Genomic DNA, 24,947 nt, shown 5'->3' on the forward strand with positions numbered 1-24,947 from the left:
AACCACAAGACCGTGTATTTTATTTAAATTAACAAATCTACACGTTTTCCAGGTTGCTTAAAAGCATTCTGTAAAAAGTGAACTCAACCTAAACAAACAAAGGATACACTTTAGTAAGATCCAGGGACTATTTGTGAGCCGTATGAGTAGAGCTTAGGGAGTAAGAAAGAAAACCAGAGACACGCACACAGCTCACACGTACACACACCCCGTAAACAAGTTGTTAGTGTTGGACACAAGATTTGGTTTTAAAGCTGCAATGCCCCATTTGTAAAAAGCCTTTACAAAAATGCAACGCTACACTACGCCGTAAAAGAAACCATGGACACATCTATGGGGACAACATAAATATCACGTAAGAACCCAGCGTAAGAAGAACATTAAAGTTGCAAAGTCGAGCGCTCAGCTGAGGGGGATGGAGGGGCTGGGGCTGTGCGTGCACGTAACTCACGTTGCGTGGCAGATCTGCTGCCATACACCCTGCTTGCTCTGCCTACCACTTGTTTCCTTCAGCACGTGGCTCATGAGCTTCTCTCTGCCACATGCTGAAGGCCCCAGCACTTGCACTGGGAGCACAGGAGCACCAGCACCCACCTTACAAACATACAAACTTAGCAGTAACGGTCAGCGTTCCAGTTCAAGTATCCAAACCCACCCGAAGGGACTTCTGCAAGAAGCATTCAGCACTTCTGAGCTACAGCCATTTCAGTCATTCAGACACAGCAGCACATGAGAGCCTTCACCTGGACTGGGGGCATCCACCACCACCCACAGCTCCCATCAGTGAGGAAGGGGCAGGAGCACACACTGCTCCTGTTGTCTGGCTTTCACATTCCCCTGTATGTAACAAACAGCCGTGAAGCCCGTGATGGAGCACGGAGGTTCTTCTAGGACTTAAAACATCACAGCCTGCCCTCCGCCCCAGCTGTGCCTCATCCAAGTGGCAGAGGATTGCTGTGGAGCTGCAGGGGGAAACACAGACCTCAAACATGGTTCAGTATGACTGTAGATGGCTGAGAAAAGCAGCCTCTTTTTCTTTTTTTACTGTTATACTGGGCACTGTGGGGTGGGGTGGGCTGGGGTTGGATGTGATGGCCTTGGAGTTATTCCAACTTTAATGATTCTGTGAAAAATGAGGCATTAACTCCAGTCCAGCCTGAGCCCCTGTCTGAAGTCACACACAAGGAGAAGAGCAGAAGTGCTCACCAAGTCGCCATCAGCACCAGCTTCGTGCTTAACAACAAAAACTGCTCAGGGTCAGGTCTGCCACCTCCTCACATCTGAATGTGCGACTTTGCGACATTAATGCTTTCCTAGCAGGTACTTATGTGCTCGAGAGTAACACAATATACACAGCCCTCCCCCCAGGAATAACTACACCATATGAAAGTTTACAAACGTTCTGCTCGGTGTCGCTGCTCTGTGGAGACACACAAGCTGTGGTGCTCAAAAGGCAAGGGACGTCAGACACGGCTCCTGCAGGAGGGCATTGCGTCGTCCTGTGCCCGCCACCGCACCCGACATCCCGGTGTCACTCCTGAGCCTCCTTGCGAGCCAGCTTGTAAACCTCTGTGGGGCCATCCACGTGGGTGATGGTGGTGGTGAGCTGGAGCTCCTCCCCGCTGCTCACCCCCAGGTCACCTGCAAAACACAGCGATGCCATCAGATGTTCCTCACAATGCACCTCTGCGCAGTTCCAGGGCAGAAGATCTGTTCTCCTCACTCTGGGCTCTCAGGAATTACCTGAGCCATGGGCTATTCTACAATGTGGCACAGGGTTGGAACAAGGTGATCTCTGAAGCCTCTTCCAACCCCTGCCATTCCATGCTTGAGTGAACGCTTTTATCTGAGGCCATTACAACACCAGCATGTTGGCAGATGAAGATCTCAGTGCTGCTGTAGGTCACTGAAAGGCAACCGAGCACTGACACTCTCCACTTGCCCAAGTTTCTGTTCTCTTTATTTTGCAGCTATGCAGTTACAACTGGGCAACACCAAGGAGCACAGCAAACCAACCTACAAGGTTCGGCTGAATGCTTAACCCTATCCAACCTAGTCAATAATTAAGATGTCTGCTAAAACAACAGAAGAACAAGCCGTCATTTGCACAACATTTCAGTGTCCTGAACATGCAGCTTTGGCAATAAAGGTGCACAAAAGGCATCACCCACTGTACATCTTTCTCCTGATGAAGCATTTGCAAGCAGACCCCTCAGAGCCACTCACCATTCGACTGATCCTCCCCGTAGTTCTTGTGTGACGGCGCATACAGGAACATGAGTGCGAAGACGTAGAGGTTCCACATCCCGTAGATGCCGGTGAAGAAGGCACTGTTCACCTGTATCGTGATGTCCCCCCACTTCCAGTGGCCTTCTGTCACCTGCCACAAGAAAGCAGACAGTCGGCTGAGTTAGCTGAGCTCTGCATTCATCCTGCTAAAATGCAGATGTGGCTGCTACAGCTCCAGCTTGGAGAACAGCAATGAGCAAAGCATCAGTGCCATGAGACCGGGGCTCTAGACACATAGCAGGGCATGTATCTATGAATTCTCTGCTTCAGCTCTGGTCTGCAAGGAAAAAAACACTGCTTACAATGGGACTATCAGGCTTCCTTTAGTTTATCATTCTTAAATGTGATCCGATCCCTCGTGTTCTGCAATATGTGGCTGCCACAGCTGATGTGTTCAGCAAAGGCCGCCACAAAAAGGGCAGTACCTTGGAGACAACCACTTACATCTGAGAACACAAGCCTTCTATAAATAGGCCTTCTATGCAAGGGGAAGCAGCATGAATAATGCCAAGAGCTGATCTGCTGGGTGCCTTCTTGCTGCTTCTCCTTTATGAGACCCAGGCTGACTGCAGCAGCCCCCACTGCAGGGATTTGTCAGGATTTACCCAGATATCACCAAAACTAATATTACACGGACCGTTCACACTGAAATGCTGTCTTTCTACTAAAGAAAAAGGCACGAGACAGCAGCACGCCTTCTCCTGATATGAAAACAGCAGGACATTCTGCTCCAAAGAGAAGCCACAGCAGCACGACCCTGCCTTCAGGGGAAGGCAAAAGCTCACCTTGAAAAGAGCTGCTGGACAAGAGCCTTTGTGTTACAGCTAAGGTCACTGATGCTCGGTGATGAACCAAATCACCAGCTGGAATTGGTGAAGATTGCTTCAGCATAGGCAGGTTTTTAGGAGCAAAGTCCCAGTGTTTTCCACTGGGACACACCACGTACCCCAAAGCATAAACAGTGCAGTGAAAGAGAACTTACTCCTACAGGGATAATTCTGTTGTACTGGATTTGCAAGGCTGTACACCACTGCTCTCCTGAAGCTGTTTATGCTTAGGAACAGCCCTAAATGGCAGCTTTGAAACAGATGCAATCTTAACAGCAAACTGTTACTTGAAGTAAACCATCAAAGTATATTTAAACAGCTATATAAGCTCATGCATACAGAGAGACTGCATCATAGCTCGGAATAAGTAGGTATAAATCCTGCTAGAAACAACAGGGTTGTGAAGTCAGAGCCCAGAAAGGCTGAATTCTGGCCTTTCTTTGTGGGTATAGAAAGCCACCAGATTCTTTTAATGTGAACAGAACATTTTTGCTCTTGCTGAGTTCTCAGAAGTGGCTGATATTTCAAAAAACACAGACCCTGTGAGCCAAAGGCCTGGGGGAAGTCTCAGACAAAGCAATTCCATGGCAGGGCTTCAAATACAGGGACACAATTTCTTAACAAGAGACTTATCACCAAACGTGCCTCCAAGACGCACATCTGATCTCTCTGAGCCTCAAGTGACTCCATCGGCCACTGCAGAATCTGGGGTGATATTCCCCAGCGCAGCTGGGTTTTGTCCCACTCACCTGGCTCACAATGAAGAAAATGACTGTCATAGCTGCACAAGCCAGAGTGATGAGCATCAGGAACTTGAACCTAAAGATCAGCCCCTGTTTGGAGAGAAATGTCACCGGTCACATTAACAGGATCCACACAAACACGTTCTTGTTTTTTAGCGTGTAAAGGACACGGGGATAAAAAAATAAAAGGAAGAAAGAAAGGAAGAAAGAAGAAAAAAAGGGTCCAACCCACGAAACCCCAAACCAAAACAACCTCCACCCACTCCTCTGCGCTACGTTCACGACAGCCAATATTCTCCGCTCCCCACACGTCTGCATTCCTCCCCAGTGCTCCGAGCGGGCCGTGCGTGTCCCGACAGCTCTTGCTTTCCATTACAGCTGCTTTTGGGACTGATTGATGAAGAGTTAACGTGGGAGAGGAGGCAGGGCGGGCTGAGCTGTGGGTTCCATCCACTGGACAGCCCACCTGGGGGCTCCCGATTTCTGTTCAGCAATGACTGCAGGGAGTATCCAGGTCTTAGCTAGGCAGCATGGTGCTGGGCTGTGATGGCAGGGGTCTGCATGGGCTGCTTCCCACCCCTGAGCCTACAGGAAGCTGCAGTATTGCTGAGTGCTTTCCAGAATTACAATTTACATTCTTCTGCAGTGCAAAAGCTAAGATGATCTATTTGAGGCTCTCAGCTGGGAATCCGGCTGTATTCTGGATTGGCTTTTGCTAGTTAAGTTTTTGCTTTGAAAATATCTGTGTTTTTTAAACAACTTCTGGAATTTTGATGGCAATCCCTGTGTGTGCATCATTACTGGGCTATAGAGTAACAACAAATGGCCATTAGCTTTACTTTCCCAGACCAGACTTGTGCTTGCCAGATGATTCTACTTACAGCACGGCCACAACAGCTCTATAGCACAAGCCAGCATCCTCTGCCTCTTGCTAAAGGGAAAGATGGAAGAGCTGCTCAATGTCTTGTGCACGTTCTTTTGAGTGCCGTTTTCACATGCATTTCGCATGCATTCCTGATGAGTGATAACCAACCTGCTGAAAGCCGACCATACTGCACAGAATGATGCTGGTGATAGATGGGAGCACAGCCGTAAAAACAACAGGCTCTCTCAGCTCAAGCGCCTGAAGTGAGCTGCTCGTGCTGTGCAGCAGGTAAAGAGCGAGGGCAGAAACAACACTCAGGGGCTACAAGAGGGGGAGGAAATGAACTGAATACGTCTGATTTTGGCCTGCAGTGACAGTGAAGGTTTCAGCAGAGCCCTCAGGTGAAAAGACATCTTAAAAACAAAAGCTGTGTACAGCAGGGAGTGACTACCTCGTAATGCAGGCGGCGGGCCTTGCTCATTGCTGGCAGGCTGGACTGCTTCCCACTGATGTTTCTGAACACTTGGAAGACCATAAAACACAGGAAGAGAAAATAGAGGCACAAGCAGATTCCTGCGACTATAATAAAGGCCATCTGAGCGGCAGAGTCAAAAGAAAATGGCATGAAATAAGAGAAAACATCATTTGGGTGATTCACTTCTTCTAACACGATCCCGATGGTCATTATTAACCTCCTGGTGGGAAGTCTGTGTTGACACCAGGACCTGGACCCCCTGTGCTGCCTCACAGATCTCCATGTCCCCGAGCACAGCACTGGTCCCAGTATCCAGCACCAAACCTCCCACCACAGCTTCCTTGTCCACCATGGGACCCCGCAGTACCCCGGCTCTGGCCAGCCAGGAAGAAGGCAGCCTCCTACGGCTGCAGGTATCAGGCAGCAGCACCCACAGGGCAGGCCCACCTTCCTTAGCCACCAACAATGAGTGCTAGACCTGCCCAGACCGGGTAGAAGGATACAGCCAGCTCTGTGCCAACCTCAGTGGTCCAGATGCTGTAGAAGGGGTTTTTCAGCTGCACTCCCCTGCAGAGAGAAGACACAGAGCTGTCATAGAGGCCAAGAGGCTCACAAAGAACCCCTCATCTGCTCCGCAGCCTGCAGAGAGCTGCCCCTGCTGCTTGTCCCTGTGGGGGAGAAGGACACAGAGGTGGGAGGCACGTCCTTCTGCCCCTACAGGACAAGACGTGCAGTTGTGAGGTGCCTAAAGGTCTCAGCATCTTCACTAGGAGTCTACTCCCCTCTCACAAGACAGGGCTGCACATCCACCCACATGGGTCCAAGGCACCATGAACCTGTGTGCTTGAAGGCAGCCACCAGCCTCTGCCCACTGCTCAGGGGAGGCTCCTGGGGCACATGGCTGGAGGGCTGTGACACCCACCTCTCACACATGTCGAAGATGAAGAGGCAGAAGGAGCCAACAGCTATGGGTCCAACCTGCTTCCAGTACCCCGAGAGGCGGTTCCGCTCATTCTGGTCCTAATTGAAGGATGGGGAGGAGGAGAAGTGTGAAAGAGCAAGTTATCCTGCAGTCCTCTCACCTGGAACCAGTCCCCAGAGCACTGTTTGCAATGCTCACCAAGGGATTCTGGTATTGATACAAGGGAGGGACATGGAAACCACCTTCTGTTCTGCAGTACCCACCATCATGTGCTCTCCGCAGAAGATGATCCAAAAGGACAGCAGCATGGCATAGAAAATGCCTTGTCGAATGTCCCCAAAGAGCAACATCCATGTCCAGTCAAATCCAATGGAAAACCACTCCACCGGGATGTTAATGAATGTCATGGAAATTCCCAGAGCAAAGATGACCCTGGAGAGACAGAAACACCATCTCTTTGCAGTTTGCAAAGCCACAGAAGCCAGAGTTGTGCCCCAAAAGTGGCAGGAAAAACCCGCGTTGTTTGGGCAGAGGCAGATTTCAAGGAAGGACTCAGCTCCTCCGGGGTAAATGCAGCTACTCCTTTTCTGGGGGGTTTACGTAACAGAAGAGATGCTCTGGGTGTTACTGGTGGAGGGAGTGGACAGGAGGGAGAACAGACAGTTCCTGCCTCCCAGCTGTTTGCCCTGCCTGGCACACTGACTGGCACGGCCAGGACCTGCTCGGCACGGATCTCCTTTGCCTCAGGGCCACCTTTCCCAGCACAATGCCCTCACTCACTTCTCCAGCAGGACAGGAGCGCGTGTCATCAGCGTGATCCGCCTCCAGTACCAGACCATGATGATCAGAATGCTGGGGGTGAGGAAGGTCTTCATGGCAAACCACACTTTTGTGAAGCCTCCGTTTTGGTGGATACCCTGAGGAGAAACAAAGCGTGATGTGATACAAGTTTTGGCACCATGCTTCTGCTTACAGGAGCCGGCAGGAGAAACACAAATTTATCGTGCAAGCACAGGTAAATGCAAGCAGCCTTTGAAAGACATGGTCCGGCCAAGGCAGGAAGGGAGCTTAGCCTGCTTAGCACCCAGACCATCTGAGGAGGCCTCAGAAGTCCCGGAAACAAAAGCCAAAACCCGCAGCTTCCACCATGAGGCAGAAGGTGGTCAGAGGCACTTCTGACACAGCACGGAAAAAAGCGAGCAGAGCTGCTCCCAGACAAGTAACAAGATACCATGAAGCTCAGTCACTGCGGGTGGGAAAAGCAGAGGCCAAATTAATGCAGCTCTCCAGACACAAGTCCTCCCACCGCCGTCTGCAGCCACCAGCAGCAGCTGGCTGAGTGCGGCGGGGCCAGGCTCACCACCAGGCGGATGTCCTTGATCTCCCCGATGCCCACATTAATGCCCTTCCTCTCGTTCACGGGCAGGCGGATGTTGATGAGGTAGTACTTGTGAGCCACGCTGCCGATCTCCATGAAGGGAAGGAAGTCGCAGTCGTAGTGACGGCCCTCAGACTCCAGGGTCTAAAGAGAGGATGGCAGGAGCACAGTCAGCTGCGTCCTGCAGCCACATGAGCCTCAGCAGTGAACTCAGCTGGGAGCATCACTGGCACTGACATCACCTGCACCTCCCATCTTATCCTGGGGACACAGCAGCCTGGGGACCTTCCTCCTTTAATTTTTTGGTTGTTTTGGGTCAGTGAGTTGATAGCGCTTAAGCTCAAAAAGGTTCACGTTTCAGGCTCCTAAACCCTGCTTCAATAAGTGCAGCCTTTCAAGATGAAAGATTACTCTGGGACCCAAAGTCCCTCCACCGGCAAATACAGCTTGAGCCAAAACTAATCTGCAACCTCTCCCACATGCTTAAATGTGGAATGTCTGAAGTGCTGTTTTACCAGCAGTATTCTCCATGCCTTACACATATTTACTGTGCATATATGGCTCTATGGAACAGTATGGGTGTAGAGGTTTTCTTCTGAGGGGGACTATGAGACAGGAGAACAAGGCACAGGGCTGCAAAAAGCATGCTGAAAACACCAGACTGATTTGAGCACAGGAATCACAGTCTGCAGCATGAAAAGAAATAGGTATTCAAACAGAATGCTCTGTTCTCGCTGCTAGTTGTGCTCCTTACTCATAAGCTTTGTAGCTGTTGTGCGTAAGCTTTGTAGCCTGAGGCTTTAAGGAGTTATTTTAAGCGACTCCCACCCTGCGGCACTCTGTGAGCGCTGCAGTATGTTTCTTTGCCCCCTCTGAATAACAAGGTTTTGTGCATCACGGAAGCACAAGGCAGAAAGGTCTAAAAGCTTTAGAGTGGTGTGGGGTACACAGGCCCCAAAGCCTCTGACTCTGCCTGTAGCTGGATCTATGCACTGACCTCACACCTCCCTTACCTACTGCCCAACTTCGTCTCTTATACCACCAAACAGAACCAGATTGCATGTGGAGCTCATTCCATTTTTAAAGCCTTAGAGCCAAGAGAAGGCGGCAAGCTTGAAAGCTACAGGTGAACAATCCTAAGGAGCACCAGAAAGAAAAGGAAGAGAACAATCCCCACTGCTCCCCACACCTCCCACCACCAGCACCACCAGAACACCTTACTTTTGGGGAGCCAAAGGTGCATTTCAGCTTCCTGATCTCTATTGCATGTGCTATTTCTTGCCAATCGTTAAACATGTCATCACGATACGCTAAGGACACATCCAGGGTAATTTCTGCATTTTCTTCTGCAAGAGAGAGGAAACATGGAGATTCTTAGGAGTGGTACAGAACACCACAAAGGTAGGAGAGCCTCTGCACGTTGAAAGGACCTATGAGAGGCACAGACTTTTTGCATTCCAAACAGCACAGCTCAAATGACCCTTACCAATATATTTCTCTCCTTTATTGTAGAAGAGAAAGAACCTGATTTTTACCAGTCACGAAGTTCGGGCATCTTGCTGACATACCATGACATAGCTGAGCTATGATTGTGGGTGAAGAGCATTACTTATTCATGCAGCATTAGGAGCAATAATCTGGAATCCAGATGGTTACAGAAACACACAGCCACCAGCAGCCCTCACTGTGGGCTGGCCCACATTGCTGCTGCAGGTAGCACAGGGGTACACAACTGCTCCTTCCACATCAGGATGTGGCAGAATGCATCACTGCGTTTACTTCCAGTTGACGCTGAAGCAGCATTTGCTCACAAAATAAGATGAAGCATACAACTGTATGTGCTGTACGTGGTTAGGTGAACCGTGTAAGGGAGAAACTGTGCAACTAATGGTACACTTTGTTCATTCAGATGTGATAGTCATCCATTGATGTAGCACCGGGTTTCTGCTGGATGTAGATCACCTGCCATAAACATTAAGGCCCAACACCTTAAATAAGAAGGCCTACAATTTGCTTCTTAACACAAGTGTTTCTGCCAGAGAGATCTTAAATGACTCCTGCACATACCATGTAAATGAAGCCTTTCTACATCAGGGCTTTGAGGTCCCCCCAGCCCAGCACTGACTCCTTTCTGCTTGCACAGAGGCAGCAGCCTGCACATCAAACACACACAGAGCTGACACATCCAGGTACAGAACCACACAGCACGTTCATACTGCCCCACACCTGGAGGGAAAACTACAGGGGCAAATAATGAATTAGGAGGGGAGGGTTCCTGGGTTTCATGTCTCTTCTGGACCTCCTTCTAGGAAGAATAAGGGGAATATGGGGCATACCTGCCTTTAAAAATGCTCTTGCTAGGATTTGCTGCAAGGAGGAAATGGGGCTAGAACACTTTCTGAGGGACTCCAAGCGAGTCAGCTCATGAAACTGAAAGAATTACAGCTGAAGTCTGCCAAGCAGTAACACAAACAGCTTAAAAACCCAAGGCAAGCCTGTACCAGCTCCACCAGATGTAAAATCCTCCTCTTTACCAGGCACGGCTCCAAGGGAAGGCTCTGAAAGAGGCACACGTTCTGCAGCACGTGTGTGCTACAACCTAGTCTGCTTCCATCCATCAGCAGCCCCTCAGAGAGCTGCTGGGGCTTCATGTGCACTGCTGCTCACTGTGCCAGGGCCCAGACACTGCTCTTGCTGCAAGCTGCTCGTGCTCACTGCTGCTAATTGCTCACACTTGCAGGTCCCTGGAATGATGCAGCAGCACGCCTGGAACGCTCTGCTGCTCCAAACAAATCTGGCCTTCATATGCTGCAGGGGACCCTTTCATGCCCACAAGGAACTTTGTGCATGGGATATGCACGTCCCTTATATCTGTCATCTTTTTCAGTCACATTTGTGTGGGGACTACGTGGTGGCACACTCATCCAAAATGATGGGAAGGGGCGTGGATGGGATCGGCGGTTTCAGCTTGCTATTTATACAGCGCTTGGAGGTGGTTCTGTTATGCCTTAATGTGGATGCAACTAGATTTTTCTGAGCATTTCTTTGCACACATGTGATCTGCACCATCTCGACTGATATCGAGCTTCTTCCCACAGGCACTGGTTAGGTTTCCATGAAACATGCATTTGCCATCTCAGATCCGCTATTTAGAAGACCAGTGAAAACAGATAAATGGGAACATAAGGTTGAACTTGGCCCAATTAAAAAGAACTGCAAACTCCATTTCAGAAGCCATAAAACCAACCGGAATGCTTGGGACTAGATCCAACAAAAACAGCTTTCGTTATTTCATCTCTGTAATCCAAGTGTTGCTGCTGCCATCGAGGATGAAAACCAGACAGCAGAAAATATATCCCAGTGTGTTTGCAAAGTAATGAGTTATCATCCATGCCTGAATCTCCATCATTCTCTACATGGGGGTAACATCTCCCCTGAGATTAGAGTTTGGTGTAAAGGCCCTTCAAGGCGGTCAACACAGGATACATACATCTCTGTACAGGAACAACCAAGGACACTGACTTGTTTGGCTGAAACTGAATAAGGAAGAGTCCTTGCTGCTGTACTCCACTCTTCCATGGAGGCATCCACCTCCACGCACCTCTGGCACCTTCATCCCCATCACACAAACCCATATGGGACAGTTCTGAGACCAGAAAGCATCGGAGCAGCCACATCCCAAGAGATCTCTGGTCAGCGGTACAGGGGTGAGCACTATGGCCTTCCCAGTAGATAAGCAAATGAATAATATAGAAATGAATAAGCAAAAAAGTGAATTCAGGCTGAGAAGAGGCTCAGAAAAGCAGGAACAGAGTGCAGTGCTTTAATTATTCAAGGCTGAGGCACAGCAGGAGGGGAAGAACCGCACAAGGAAGGAGGAGGACAGGCTGGCAGGAACCTTCGCTCCGCCTTTCAGATGCAGGCATTCAAGGAAAGTCATGGTTTGGTTCCTCCATGCATGCCAAACAAGATCCTCCAGAAATTCCCGAAACAAAAGGTATGAATATGCAGACAGAAATCTGCCTTATCCGGCACCAGAAGCCAGAGCTGTGCAAGTCAGGCCTGGTGCAGAGCAAAGCCTCAGCAATCCTGGTCAGCGCAGAGCATGGAGATACTGCCTGGGTCATCTGCAGCCCAGCAAACCAGCTCTGGTGTTGGCAGCACAGTGCCAACCTCACTAGCATCACAGGTTGATCTGAATACACCTACCAAGCTTGTCTGTGTTCATTTTGTTATGTGTTTGGTTGGCCTTGCTACCTGTGCGTTCCAGGGATGGCCAACTATGAGATGATGCCATCCTGCTGGGGCTGCCAGCCCAGAGATCTGACACCACCAGTCACAGGACTGTTAGCAAACAACTCTTCAATGAATGCTCAGCACTGCAGGCTGCCCAGGGCTGAGGGGAATCCCTGTTCCTGGGGGTGTTCTGGAGCCGTGGGGATGTGGCACTGAGGGATGTGGGGGGGTGGGCTGGGCATCCCTGAGGTCTTTTCCATTGTGACTGGTTCCATACACAGGCGTGGGGCTGCTTTGTGCCTCCCATGCTCTCAGCACAGCCAGAGTTTTGGTGCATGTTCCTGCTGACTGTTCAGCACCCAGGAGCTCCTCCAGGATTCACTCTAGCACAGTATTCACTCAGGGCATCCTCCCTGCCATTACAATAGCCTAAAAATACAGAAGTCGTTTGGGAGACAGCTGTGTGCCAGCTGCGTGCTAATCCTGCTATCTGGGCTGAAGCTCATGTAAGCAAACAGGAGAAACTTTACAATCATTTGCATTATGCTTCCACACTTCACTAACTCTAAAATTACAAAGCCGAGCAGAGGCCCAAATCACACAGATTGGAACGGGAGCACGCAGCTGTGCACAGCTTCCTTCTAAAGCAGGGCAGCCAGGAGTCTCTCACTTATTCATATTTTAAACTCGCTGGGTATAAAAAAAGAGGTAAACGTTTGTCTGGAGACAGAAAACTCATAGCAGACCCTCCATACCATCCTGTTTGCCCTCTGATAAACACGGGTGTCCTTAGCCAACCCCCGGCTCTGAGCAGGGCTGGTGCTCCCCATTAAGGCAGACGGCCCAAACCTGTGGCAGTGCAGGTCAGAAAATGAGTGACAAATGAATCTCCCATGTGCACAGGGGAACCATCCTGTGTCACTGGGAAACAAGAGGTGAAGCTGAGCCCACCTGCTCTGCAGAGCCAGTTCCAATTGTATGTTAAATGAAGCTCTTGAAGCGCAGTTAGCAGCAAGATCCAGATGCATGCAATTATTTTAGGTTAAGAAGTTCCTTGCTTTTTTTTTTTTTTTTCCTTTTAAAATCTGTTACAACACAATTTAGCAAGTAAGTGTTATCCGCTTGTTTTGCAGACTTCACACTTCATTTGCATCTAACTTCAGCTTGACAAAAAGGGGAGGAAAGCAGCATTTCTAAGCTTTCCTCAGCCAATGAAAGGAAACTTCAGGACGTGCCAATAAGCTCTCACAATGCAGAGTATTGGCAGGCCTCTCTCCAAACACTTCTGACAACCTGGGAGCTCCAAGTGAGCCCCCAGCGCTGGGGAGTGGGGCAGCCCATCCCCAAGACATGGCTCTTACTGACCAGACAAGCTGTTCTGCTTTTAACCTCAGTTCCCAGCCTTGAAGGAGTTGGTGACTGAGCAGCTCGAGTAAGAAGAGGAAGGAAAGGCTCTGCAAGTGCGGGAGAAATGACTGTCAAAAGCTCGTTAAGCATTTTAAGAGCCTGCCCCAGGTGCTCGGCCAGGTGCTTATTCCAGCTCAGTGCTTCCAGCCTCAGAACAGCGATGGCTCTGTGTGATGGCTCTGTACAACTGGCTCTGTGCAACAGCTTGGTGAAGCCTGGGAAGTGAGGAAGGCACAAAGCTTCTCCATATGTTAGAGATGATTATAGGGTTAAGAGTACATGCACGCTTTAGAAAGCCCCATTTTTAACTTCTCTTAGTGCCCATAAGCTACAAGGCTGCTCCAGCCAAACAGCCGCCAAGGCCCCAGTTTAGACCAGTCTGAGAGGCAAACTGTTTGTTTGCTGTCACTTGTTAAGAGAGGGATTTTCCACAGCTTCAGAACACGCTGACACACCTACAGCTGTCTTTTGGTAGGGGGCAGAGCAGCTGCCCGAGCTGCTCCTCACTTCTCTGCAGTAGGTTTGGGGTGTCCCTGTATGGTTTGGTCATTTCATTTGGACCACTGTAGCTTCAAGGTGAACTAACTATTTTGCATCCATGTTTTTCAAATGCAACCCAAACACCAACGAATCTCAGCACCTGCCAGAACCTGTTTTGTGTTCACAAAACACTTTGAAGTTGTACAGAGGGCCGCGGTTTAGTGGGGAAATACTGGTGGTAGGTGGATGGTTGGAGTGGATGGTCTCAGAGGTCTTTTCCAACCTCACCGATTCTATGACTATGTGACCGGAGGCAAAAGTTGCCCCCACAGGGCCTAGATCTACTGCAAGCAAGTGCTGGGCACTACACAACTTGAACTACCTGGGAGTACTGCAAAAGCCCCCCAGAGTGCATGCTATGAAAGCAAACTATTGGATTTAAACCAGGGCAGGCCTTAATTTTACACAGATTGAGAGCAATGGGGTAAGGAGGAATGGTTTTAAACTAAAAGAAGGGGGAAGGATTGCAGTAGATACCACAGGAAAGTTCTTCCCTCAGAGGGCAGTGAGGGCCCAGCGCTGCAGCCCAGAGCTGTGGCTGCCCCATCCCTGGAGATACCCAAGGCCATGGATGGGGCCCTGAGCACATGGGTTATGGAATGGCCCACACTGTACCATCTCACTGCTAACTCCTGCCTCTCTGCATCACCTCCCTGCATTTGGGTGCTCAGCAATTAACACACAGTACTGCACACAGGCAACACGAAACCGATGCTGGGAAACATGCACAGTAAGTAATAATAGGCAGGGTGCAACTTACTCAGGTCATTGTCCATCTTGAAGGCAATGTCCAGCTGCATGATGAAGAGCATGAACTGGAACCAGGGGCTCATCTCCTTGCTGGGGAGAGGGATGTGCACAGCAAAGACAATGTCATTGGCCTCGATCTGCCTGCTGATGGCCTCGTCAAAGTCCTTGAGCTTCTCACAGTGGTTGGGTCCCCAGGGCATCAGCCACTTGGTCTTGTGGTGGTTTTTTCTTACATCAATGCACTTAACCGACATGTAAGGAACAGCTGTAGTGGGGCTGGGAGCTGCAAGGGAAAGAATTGAGCTTTTAGAGTCTTTAAGCATCCTGTGCAGTGAATTCTCCACCAAAACATGCAGCTCCCTTTTCAACTATTTGAAGGCAACTCAAAACAAACACATCAAGTGATTCTGCTTCACAGCTCCTTGATCCTGCAGTCAGTTAACCTTGTTATGTCTGCAGATGTAATGGGATCAAATCCAAATTTAGCCAAAGCTAAAGAGGTGTCCTGCCCCACCAGCAGGGTGCTCAGCAGGCACCATCCACCTTGTGTCAGGGAGATGCCCAACAACCCACATAGACAGCTAAGCCACAGGCAATCTGCCTGTTCTGGCTTTACATCCAGGGGGAAATGGTTGGAAATACAGGGTGCAAACAGGGATAAAAGAAGAAGACAAATGCAATCAGTCTTCAGCCAGTCCTCCACCACTGAATGCCAGCACAGACACCTCCACATCTCCCAAAGAAAAGGCTTTGAAACACTGGAATGCGTTTCCTCACACAGCTGTGCCCCTCAGAGCCCTCCCCTGAAGGCAGTTCAGCCTTGCTTCTGTCACCCTTTGGTAAGCCAGAATTTCAGTGCTACTGCATGGACTGCAGAGCTGGTGAGCTCTGACTGCAGCCGATGCGACCTGGAGGTGCCAGCAGTCAGAGCTCAGTGGCAGTTCTGCTCCTCACAGCCCACGGTCACAGAAGCAGCACAAGTGTGCACAACAGGCAAAGCATTCTGCTGCCATTGAAACAGAGCTGCCTTATTTTCCAAAGTATTATTCATGAAGCATCAAGACGTGCTCTCATTAGCTTCTTCCAGGTTCACAGGTTTTGGAAGGCAGAAGGAACAAGTTAACACTTCTTAAGCTGTTAAAGAGTTTTATTTATTTCTTCAAACTTCTGAGGCTGACCAAACCTGTTCTATCCTTTTATGAAGGAAAATGGGGAGAAGTTAGAAAGTTAAGAGCAAGTTCAGTAATGTAAGAGCGCTCCAATGAAAAATGAGGAGCACTGAAACAGTCCTGCACTGTGAATTAAAGCAGGAGGAGCACGCAGAGCAACAGGCAATTGGATGCCAGCACCTGCAGGGAAGAAGGGAGCTGGGGAGGCTGGGTATGGTCTGCAACCACACCAACAGTGGGATGGAGCAGCAGTGCATTAAACACAGAACTCGTATGGCACCGTGTTCTCCCACCATGGCTCAATGCAGAGCCTGGTAGCAGGGCCTAAAACTGCAGCTGTGAGCAAGTTCGAAGAACACTGCTGAGAAATAAGGCAGGGAGTCAGGCCAAGCCCTCTCAACTTGGTAAGGTCTGTGTGATTTAGAAGTAGGCATTTCGGAATTAGGAGATACAGTTACTTCTGCAGGGAAGGCTCATGTGTCCCGCTTTGATGCAGCTCATTACAGCCATAAATACACGTTTTCATCACAGGCTGATTACAATTTTAAAGTCCTGGCATGCTGACACAAGCATCCCCCTGCCAAAGTTACAGCTTAGAGGAGCAGGAGACAATTCCTATACATTCTTCTCCTCGGGAGCCACGCACCAAACAAACGTCGGTGCTTGGCTTGGGTTACTTGTCTGGCTCCATTCCCATTAAATTCAAGCAAGTGTCGAACCGAGTGGAAAAAAACGCTTCGGGGAAACTGCAGCCAAGTCAACTAACAGCATTACAAAGTGCTATGCAAAACAAAGCGAGCATCAAGGGACTGCAGCCGGCAGCGGTGCCAAGCAGGCTGCCTTCAGCCGCTCGGTCCGTGGGCTGCGAGGTGGGGTGGCTCTGTCTGACGTACTGTGTGATGTATATGCCTGCCCACAAAGAGCGCCGGGGCAGTTTTTGCTCAGCGGCAGATAAGCCCCAGCCACGTTCCTGCTGTGCCGGCTGGGATGAGGAGTCAGGCCCTTCCCCAGCCGCAAGGCAGGAGGCGGCCTCCGCCCTGTGGGGCCGCTGGGACCCGTGGGAGCCCCAAGGACATCCCGGGTCTGAGGGCTGGGGCCACTCCACGGGTGCTGAGGAACCTTCCAGGCCATTGTCTACGAGAACATTTGTATGCTCAAGCTGGCGTAACTCTGTCCGCAGGACAAAGAGGCCACTAAAAAGGACACAGGAAATCAGAAGCCAAATTCAGCTTTGAATGATCCCAAACTGCTCAGCCTTGTGTTGAATCATGAGCTGTGATTCATCTGGGACTCAGAAGATGGCGAGGTTACACAAAAGCTTCAAAGGAGAGGAGCTGAAGGAGGCATCTCATCTCGGCAAACTTCACATCTCCTGACGGCACTGGTCAGAGAAGCCAGAGATGCTGCGAGCTGATCCAGCACAGTGTTGTATCAGCACTGGCAACCATCCCACTGCCAAACACTGAGGGCTTTTCTCCTCCATCTCAAGTGCAATCAAAATTCTTCCACTTCCCATAGACTACACAGAGCAGGAGGGAGCACCCATCACACAGCTGGGACCACTCAGCTCACCAGCCCTGCACCCAGCCCTGCACCCAGCCCTGCACCCAGCCCTGCACCCAGCCCTGCACCCAGCCCTGCACCCAGCCCTGCACCCAGCCCTGCATCCAGCCCTGCACCCAGCCCTGCACCCAGCCCTGCACCCAGCCCCACATTGCTTGGCCGAGCTCTGCAGGAATGGAGCATCCCATCCCGTACACCCAGTGGCGGTGGCAGCCATGTCCCCAGCTGGGACAGGGGCACGTGGGCTGCAGGTGCCTGGCAGTGCTCGGCCCAGGGGCAGATTGAATGAAACAAACTGATCTTTTCCATTCATTTTGCAGAAGTTTCAGTTCAGACCCAGCCATCCCAGCTCAGCTGCTTAAAGAGGCAGGTGCCCATTCCCCAGCCAATACGGGCACAATTAATTAATGACAAAATCCTACCCTCCATTCTGGCTTTTGTATAAAAATGCCCTTATCAAAGCTTCACGTTACAGAGCTACGCTTCCTCAGCCAGCCTGTTAAAGATGAATGCAAAGAATTCTCAAGCAAATCCTTCCTCCCTAACCCTGCACACAGGGCGCTCAGCCCACGCAGCACAGCAGCATCCTCTTCTCCCACGCGTGTCCTTCCCTCTGGGATATATATTTTGCACCTTCTCATCTAGAACACCTACAGCACTTCCAATTAACTACTGACCCTTGCTCTCTCACCATAAACAAGCCCTTTACAAAATCTCAATTGCATTGTGTCTACATTGATTAAAGCTTGAATCCCACTGACCTCATGCGGTGTTAACTTCTCCCATGCACCGGGAGCATTCTGCTTTTCTACTCAATTACCCCCTTCTGTGCAGAGCCATCACTACCCAATGAGCACACACAATGGGCTTCTGCTTCATTACACTAACCAACAGCAGGATAGGAATAAACAAGCTAATTTATCATCCAACAGAAGGAGGTTTTCCAGCTAGAGCGGTGAGAACCTGAATAACGTTATATTTACTTATAAATTCATGTTTATTACAGCACAAAGATTTTCCGCCTCCCTCCTTGCTAACCTTGCTGCTACCGACCCGAGCACTGCAGAAACCCTTCCTTTCCTCTGGTCTAACGCCGGTTACTGTTTCTACAAGCCTACATAGAAGTCACTTTGTCTTGAGATGGAAGGCAGGTTTCACATACAGAACTGCTGTCTATTCAAATAATCCACTGGATCTCTAAAACTAAGCAAAGTTACAGCAGCGGTGCCGGTGCAGCTGGGCAACAGTGGCTCTGCCTGCCCCAGCTCATCTCTCGCTCCTGGGCTGTAGGAATGAACCTGCCTGAGCAAACGCAGCCCAGCTGTGGGATTCCCAGCCCACATCTGCACCCCGCATCCAGCACTTCCCAGAGGTCAGAAGCTGCGGGTGCAGCAGAGCCCCTTTGGAGCAGGAGGAGCCATGAGCTGATTCGCACTGAGCTGCAGCCGCCCAGACGCCACGAGATCCGGCGGTGTCACACACACAGTCGCCTCGGGGGCTGCTCAGGGCTGGAGCTGGCACAGAGGTGCCGTGCACACCCCTCCTCCTTCCCAGGCACCACGCAGGACTGACGCCTCCACTACAAAGGCCGGGGCTGTTACCTGCCGCACAGCAGCCATCCCGCCGGGCGGTTATCGCTGCAGGGCAGCCCGCACACCGACTGGTGAAGCCGAGTCCAGGCAGCACCAAACAGAGCTGCAGGAGCAGCTCCCGCGGCACATAAGCTGCGAGGGGCAGCACATCTCGGACACCAGAGAGCTTTAGTTCAACGTGATGCAACTGTGAGAAGAGCGGGGAAAGGAAAAAAATAAAGAGAGACAAAGATTAGCCCTAAGGATTTACAGCCCTGACGGCCGCTCCTCCACACCCCGGCACAGCCCTCAGCCCGGGAGCTGCCGCTTCCAGGCACATTTGCCCATTCTGCTACAGTTGCAGCTCTTACAAAGAGGAATTGGGCAACAATGACCTTTCACGTCTGCTCTCCACCGCTCCCAGAGCTCTGCCAAGGCTGCAGCGCTGGGAATGCACTGCACAGGGCACGGCATTGGCATTCATGGCCACGGTGCAGTGCTGTGCCAGGGGGCTGAGCTGGGCCTGGGGGCTGCCATAGAATCACAGAACGGCCTGGGCTGAAAAGGCCCACAGTGCTCATCCAGCTCCAACCCCCTGCTGTGTGCAGGGTCACCAACCAGCAGCCCAGGCTGCCCAGAGCCACATCCAGCCTGGCCTTGAATGCCTGCAGGGATGGGGCATCCACAGCCTCCTTGGGCAACATGTTCCAGTGCGTCACCACCCTCTGGGTGAAAAACTTCCTCCCAAGATCCAACCTAAACCTCCCCTGTCTCAGTTTAAAACCATTCCCCCTTGTCCTGTTGCTGCCCACCCTCACAAACAGCCGTCCTGTTTATACCCTCCGGCTCCCTGCCCTGGTAGCCCTGGGGTGGGCCCTGCTGCCTCCTCCCCCCACCTCAGCCCGAGGAAGGTAATGAAATCCCAGGAAAGGAAAATAAATCCTGGAAACTCAGTGCTCGGGAGCCAAAGCCGACACGTAGATAATGAGCCGGGATTGTTGATAGCTGCTCAGCCATTTGCACTCATGACTCATTATCTCTCTGGGCAAGACACACGAGCAGCAGTTTTATTGGCTCCAGTCAAAACAACTCTGCTTTCCCCCCTCCCCTCATTCTTAAAGCAAGAGAAGGAAGCAGAGCTGCTTGCTCCCAAATGCATCCCCTCATCCCTGCGAGGAAATAAACGCCTTTCCCTCTCCAATCAGTTACACTTGCAGAATATATGGCCAGCTGTAGGACTGCTGCATCCACTACTGAGTGCTGGTACACAAAGCCAGCTCTGGAGCAGGAAGGAGGTAACCCTGACCATCCCGATGTAATCTGCAGTGCTGGAAGGAACCGCCTCCAAGTGGGCTACGGAGCAGCTGCCCAAGGAGGGCTTTGGCTTTGGGGGCAGCTTCTTCCACGGGGAGCAGCAAAGAAACAGCCCCATAAAACCGCCCCTTCCGGCACTTCTCACACCTCGGCTTTGCTGAGCTCCCACAGATGCCGCAGGAGCTCTGCTGTGAGCAATGACTCCTGTGTGCCTTCATCTCATGTTGTGCCAATGCACGTTTCTAAGCAAAAACCCACGGGGATGCTGATTGATTGAAGTTCTGCATCTGAACAGAAGTGCCAACAGAAATATGCCGGAGTTTCCTAAGGCTCACATAAATAGTTTGCTGTTCACAAACTCCATGGAGGACCAGCACTGGCAGAAAGCACAGCTCCAGAGGAACGCAGCTTCCCGGCCGTATCAGGTACTGATGTGTTGCATTTGTGTATTTTCTACTTGCAAAATAATCTGTTAAAATAGAGCACTTAGTCATTGTTTTGAAACATGACCTGACTCCCTGCTAGAGGAACGGCCGCACTCGCTTTGTAGCTGCACTCCCGTTGTGGACATATTTTGGTTTGTCTAGACCTGAACTAACTAAAATAAGCGGATTCTTGTTGTCTGTTTGGCGTGCTGGATCAAACCAGACCAGGTCACTATTTCAGTGGCACCTCAGCTCTCATCCCCCCCATGCGCTGCAGGAGCAGCATTACTCACAGCCCAGCCCCATCCTGGAGGGCACTTTGCAGAACAGCCACAGACCCACCTGGGTGCTGCATTAACACACTAATACCTGCACACAGACTCAAAGCTGGGTTTTGCAGCGATAGAAGGTCTGCCCATAACAACCCCTAGGACCCACCAGCAGGCAGGAGGTGCCCTGTATGATCAACACAATGTCACCCTGGGTCTGAAAAAGGCATCGAGCCCTGAGTCACTGCCACACTGCCTGCAGCTCCCAGAGCCCAGCACTGGGCTGGGCCCTAATGAGAGGCATTTCTGGTGTGTGTACGGCAGATCCAAGCTCTGTTCAGCTTCATAGGGATCTCGAGATGAAAGGAAGCGGTCTGTTCAGCCCATGCAATACAAACACATCTGTTTATCACACCTGCCCCCAGATGAAGACAGAAGCAGAGCTTTCAATAGGTTTGTTCTGTACACACAGCTCGTGCTTTACGAACATGGAGAGCTCTGCTGCAAAACAAAGACACCCCTATGAACACGGAGCACAGCTTCTCTGCACAACACGGGCCAAGGAACCGTGAGTGTCCAATGAATCAGCACTGGGTTCAGTAACCTGCGTCTGAACCAGTTCCTTTGGAAGCAAAGGGCAGAAAACCAAATCCTGGTGTTGTTCAGAGCGGGTTTGGGCCCACGGGAGCAGAAATCTCGGGTTCTAGCCCGATGTTGCCAGGGGCTGCTTTGTGATGGAGCAAGAGGAGGATGAAAGCAAAGTTTTGCTAATTACACTTAGCAGAATTTCTCCAGCTCCTACAGAGCCGCACTGCTCAGGGATCGGAGCGCGGGGCACCGGCAGAACAATGGAGCTGCCCTCGGAACGCGGCTGCCGCTATTCAGCTCCCCTGAAATAAAGATCGCTGCAAGAGCGTCGGACTCGCGATCCCCCCAACAAAAAGGGCGACGCGTGGCAGCCGCGGAGCGCACGGAGGCGGCCACGGGACACGGCCGGGCTGCCCGACCCTGCGGGCCGCAGCGCTGGGGGGAACCCGGGACGAACAGCGTTGTGGGGTGGTGGTGCTGGTGGTGGTGCTGGTGGTGGTGGTGGGGTGCGCTTTGCGCTGCCGCCCGGAGCCGTCCCCGCCCGCTCCGCTTTCTAGTACCACCGCCAGCCCCGGCACTGCCCGCAGCCCGCCCTCCTCCATCTTTCTCGCTCCATTCCGCAGCGTTACCCGACGCCGCCGCCCCGGGACGGGCGGCCCCCCCGACCCCCCTGCTCTCCTTATTACTGTTAGCATCGCTTTCCGCCTGGCGAGCGCTGCCGCAGGCAGGAAGGGCTCCCTCCTCCCGCAGCCCGGAGATGGGGAGGCGGTAAGGAAAGAGGGAGAGCTGAATTAACAACTAAGAACAAAAACAGAAAGGAAAAAAAACGAGGGGAGGGGGATGGAAAAAAAAAATAAAGATGAGAGGGAAAAAAAGCCCAAAGAGAAGCGGCCGCGCGTTCGGCTCCAGGGCCCCGCGGCACCGGTCGCCATGCTGACGGCTCCCTCCTTTCTTCGGCGCACGCCGAGCAGGCCGGGCAAACTTTTCCGTGCCCCTCCGGCTCGGCCCGGCAGCCCGGCAGCACAAAGGGCCCCGCCGAGCTCTGTTTGCTTAACGACAAAGCCGCGCTAATGAGCTCATGGAGGCGCGGCGCTGACACCGGAACGAGCACCGGCACCGCGGCGGGGGGAGAAAGTTTGGCCCGTTGGCACTCACCGATCAGACCTCCCACCAGAAAGGCGATCACTTGGAACACCAGCAGGATCCCGCCGACGATGCACAGCTTGCGGGTGCTCATGTTCTCGATGATGGCCCCGGCCATGGTGGCGGCGGGGCCGGGCCGGGCGCGGCACTGATTGCCGTGATTGTGGCGGGGCGGGCGGCTTTAAGGAGCGGGGAAGCGCATCACGTGGCGCCGGCCCCCCGCCCCTCCCCGGCCCCGCACCGCCGCCCCGCCCGGCCCGGCCCCGCAACGCTCCCAATGCGGGCAACGGGGGGCGCCGGGCCCGGGATGCCGAGGAGCGAGTGGGCTCGGAGGGTCCCAGCGGTCGGACGGCGCCGTGACGCTCTGCAACAGCCTGACCCGCACCCGCCGCGGTCCCCGCACACCCCGCGTCCCCGTCTCGCATCCCGGTCTCGCTCCGGTGCCCCCGCGCCGCTTTGTCCGCCTCGCACCGGCAGCTCCTCCCTGCCCCGCTGCCCCCCGAACCTCGGAGCGGGGCTGTGGGCACGCGGAGATGTGGGTGCTGCTCGTGGGTGCTGCTCTGACCCCCCCCGGCCGGGCGCATCCCCGTGCGCGCCCCATAAGAGTGAGCTCGTTCCCACCGCCGTCAGCTGCTTTGCAACGCCGGTGCCTCGCAGCTACAGATGGGGCACCGCGAGGGTCTGCGCCACGCTGCTGTCAGACCCGGGATGTGGAACATGTAGACCTAGGATGTGGAACATGGCTTCAGACAGAGCGTTTGGATTTTGGGTGGTCCCACGTGGAGCCAGGATGGCCCTTGCAGGTTGTTTCCAAAGCAGTGCTGTGTTGGACGCGAGCTGTGCGGAGTGGCTGGAAACGCTCCTCCAGGACAAGCTGCCACAAAGGGATACAATCACTGACAAGAAACGAGCCGGAATCATGGAGCCATTCAGGCTGGAGGAGCTCTGAGATCCACAAACCGTCCTGCTGTGCCACTGACCGTGTGCCTCAGTGCTGCACCTCCACATAAAATGAAGGACAGGTCACACATTTAGGGGGTGCAACAAATAATAACCTGAAACGAGTAGTCAGTGACAAGAAAAACAGGGTAACAGAAATGCATGCAGAAGAAACAAACTCAACCCAACGACCCCCACAGCCAGGCAAGGTGCAGTGCTGGCTGTGCAATGCGGCCGCCATCCACCCAACCCTGAGCTCCCAGCACCGTGGGCACATGTGGGATGCAGACCCACCCTGCCCAGCACCGCAGCAGCTCTGTGCACCACGAGAGGCAGGGCACAGTGACAGCAAACACTTCTGGTCATGGCATTGAATGGTAGAGAAGCAGAGTGCAAGCTCTGCCTTGAAAGGAAAGGCTGCAGCAGCCCATGCCTGACCATCACCCAGCCACAGCATGGGTGCACTGCTGGAGGCCAACAGCACTGCAGCATTTTGGGTGGTGACATGGAATGTGACGCTGCCAAGCCCAAAATCCAATCGAGGACAGCAGAAGCCATCCCCCATGGCAATGCTGGTTTCCCAGCACTGTGGCTCTGGCTCCCAGCGTTCACCTCGGACCACCAAATGCCATCGAGTTGGTTTCTGCTTCTGCCACCTCTCCCTGATTTGCAGAGCTAAGCAACTCTTCCCTCCCTCCATGTGGCTAATGATCCCATCAGGGTGTGGGCATCAGGAATCAGTTCAGGCATCCTGTAACAGTGGGACGGTTTGATCTGCTCAAGCACCACAAGTTCAACCATTTCAGCTTTGTTTTGGCTGTACTTTTATGTTACAGTTATGACCTCACTGTTTAAGAATAGCTCTTAATGCTCATGTGCTTTGTGCTGCTGTGAAGGTGGTGGGATCGCTGCTTCCAAGACCAAAAGCTGTCAGGGGGTGTTGGCCAAGGCAACGGCTTTGTTTCTCACTGCTCATCACTGCTCCTGTGGTGCTGTGTGTTCTCAGCCTCAGACAGACACAGTGGTAGCACGGAACATTTTCTCAAAGAATGGGAAAAGGGCGTTTTGTGTTATTTCCAGTTGGTGGATGGGAAGGGAAATGTTATCTTTGCAATAAAACCCCATCCCATGGCTGGTAACGCAGCACCCATCTAAAAAGGAAGTGTTGGTAGGGAGGGCTCATACCAACCAGCTGGCAGAGATCCATGGCCTGCAACTGCCCGCTGCTCGGGGACTGGGGCAGACCAACAGCCGTGCACCACCCCATCCCCAGCCCTGCCCGGGCTATAAATACCCAGCAGGATTCCCAGCCCACGGGGTAGGTCTGTGCCAAGGGTGCACCCGCTTGTAGGAACAGGAATCAGCGTCTCAGGAACAGCGAGAGGTGGCGGCCTCACAGCGCCAGGGGGGTCAGGTGGGATATTAGGGGAAATTTCTTCTTGCAAAGAACACCAGCACTGGGTGACCAGCTGTGGGGTCACATCCCTGGGGTGTTTGGAGCTGTGGGGTTGTGGCACTGAGGGATGTGGGCACT

The 24,947-nt window shown here is 52.3% G+C and overlaps 1 protein-coding gene across 1 annotated transcript; it reads right to left on the bottom strand.

Moving 5' to 3' along the window:
* Positions 1-22,655, bottom strand: WLS (Wnt ligand secretion mediator). The gene is made up of 12 exons (XM_015870900.2): positions 22,487-22,655; positions 14,443-14,715; positions 8,721-8,845; positions 7,482-7,643; positions 6,902-7,038; positions 6,385-6,553; positions 6,122-6,219; positions 5,703-5,766; positions 5,176-5,319; positions 3,866-3,949; positions 2,227-2,380; positions 1-1,641 (listed from the first exon to the last, which is right to left on the bottom strand). Exons 1-12 carry the CDS (start codon positions 22,590-22,592, stop codon positions 1,532-1,534), a joined length of 1,626 nt encoding a protein of 541 aa, XP_015726386.1. The 5' UTR covers positions 22,593-22,655; the 3' UTR covers positions 1-1,531.
* Positions 22,656-24,947: the final 2,292 nt, after the last annotated feature.

This window comes from Coturnix japonica, chromosome 8 (genome assembly GCF_001577835.2).
Source record: "Coturnix japonica isolate 7356 chromosome 8, Coturnix japonica 2.1, whole genome shotgun sequence".
Lineage (NCBI taxonomy): Eukaryota > Metazoa > Chordata > Aves > Galliformes > Phasianidae > Coturnix > Coturnix japonica.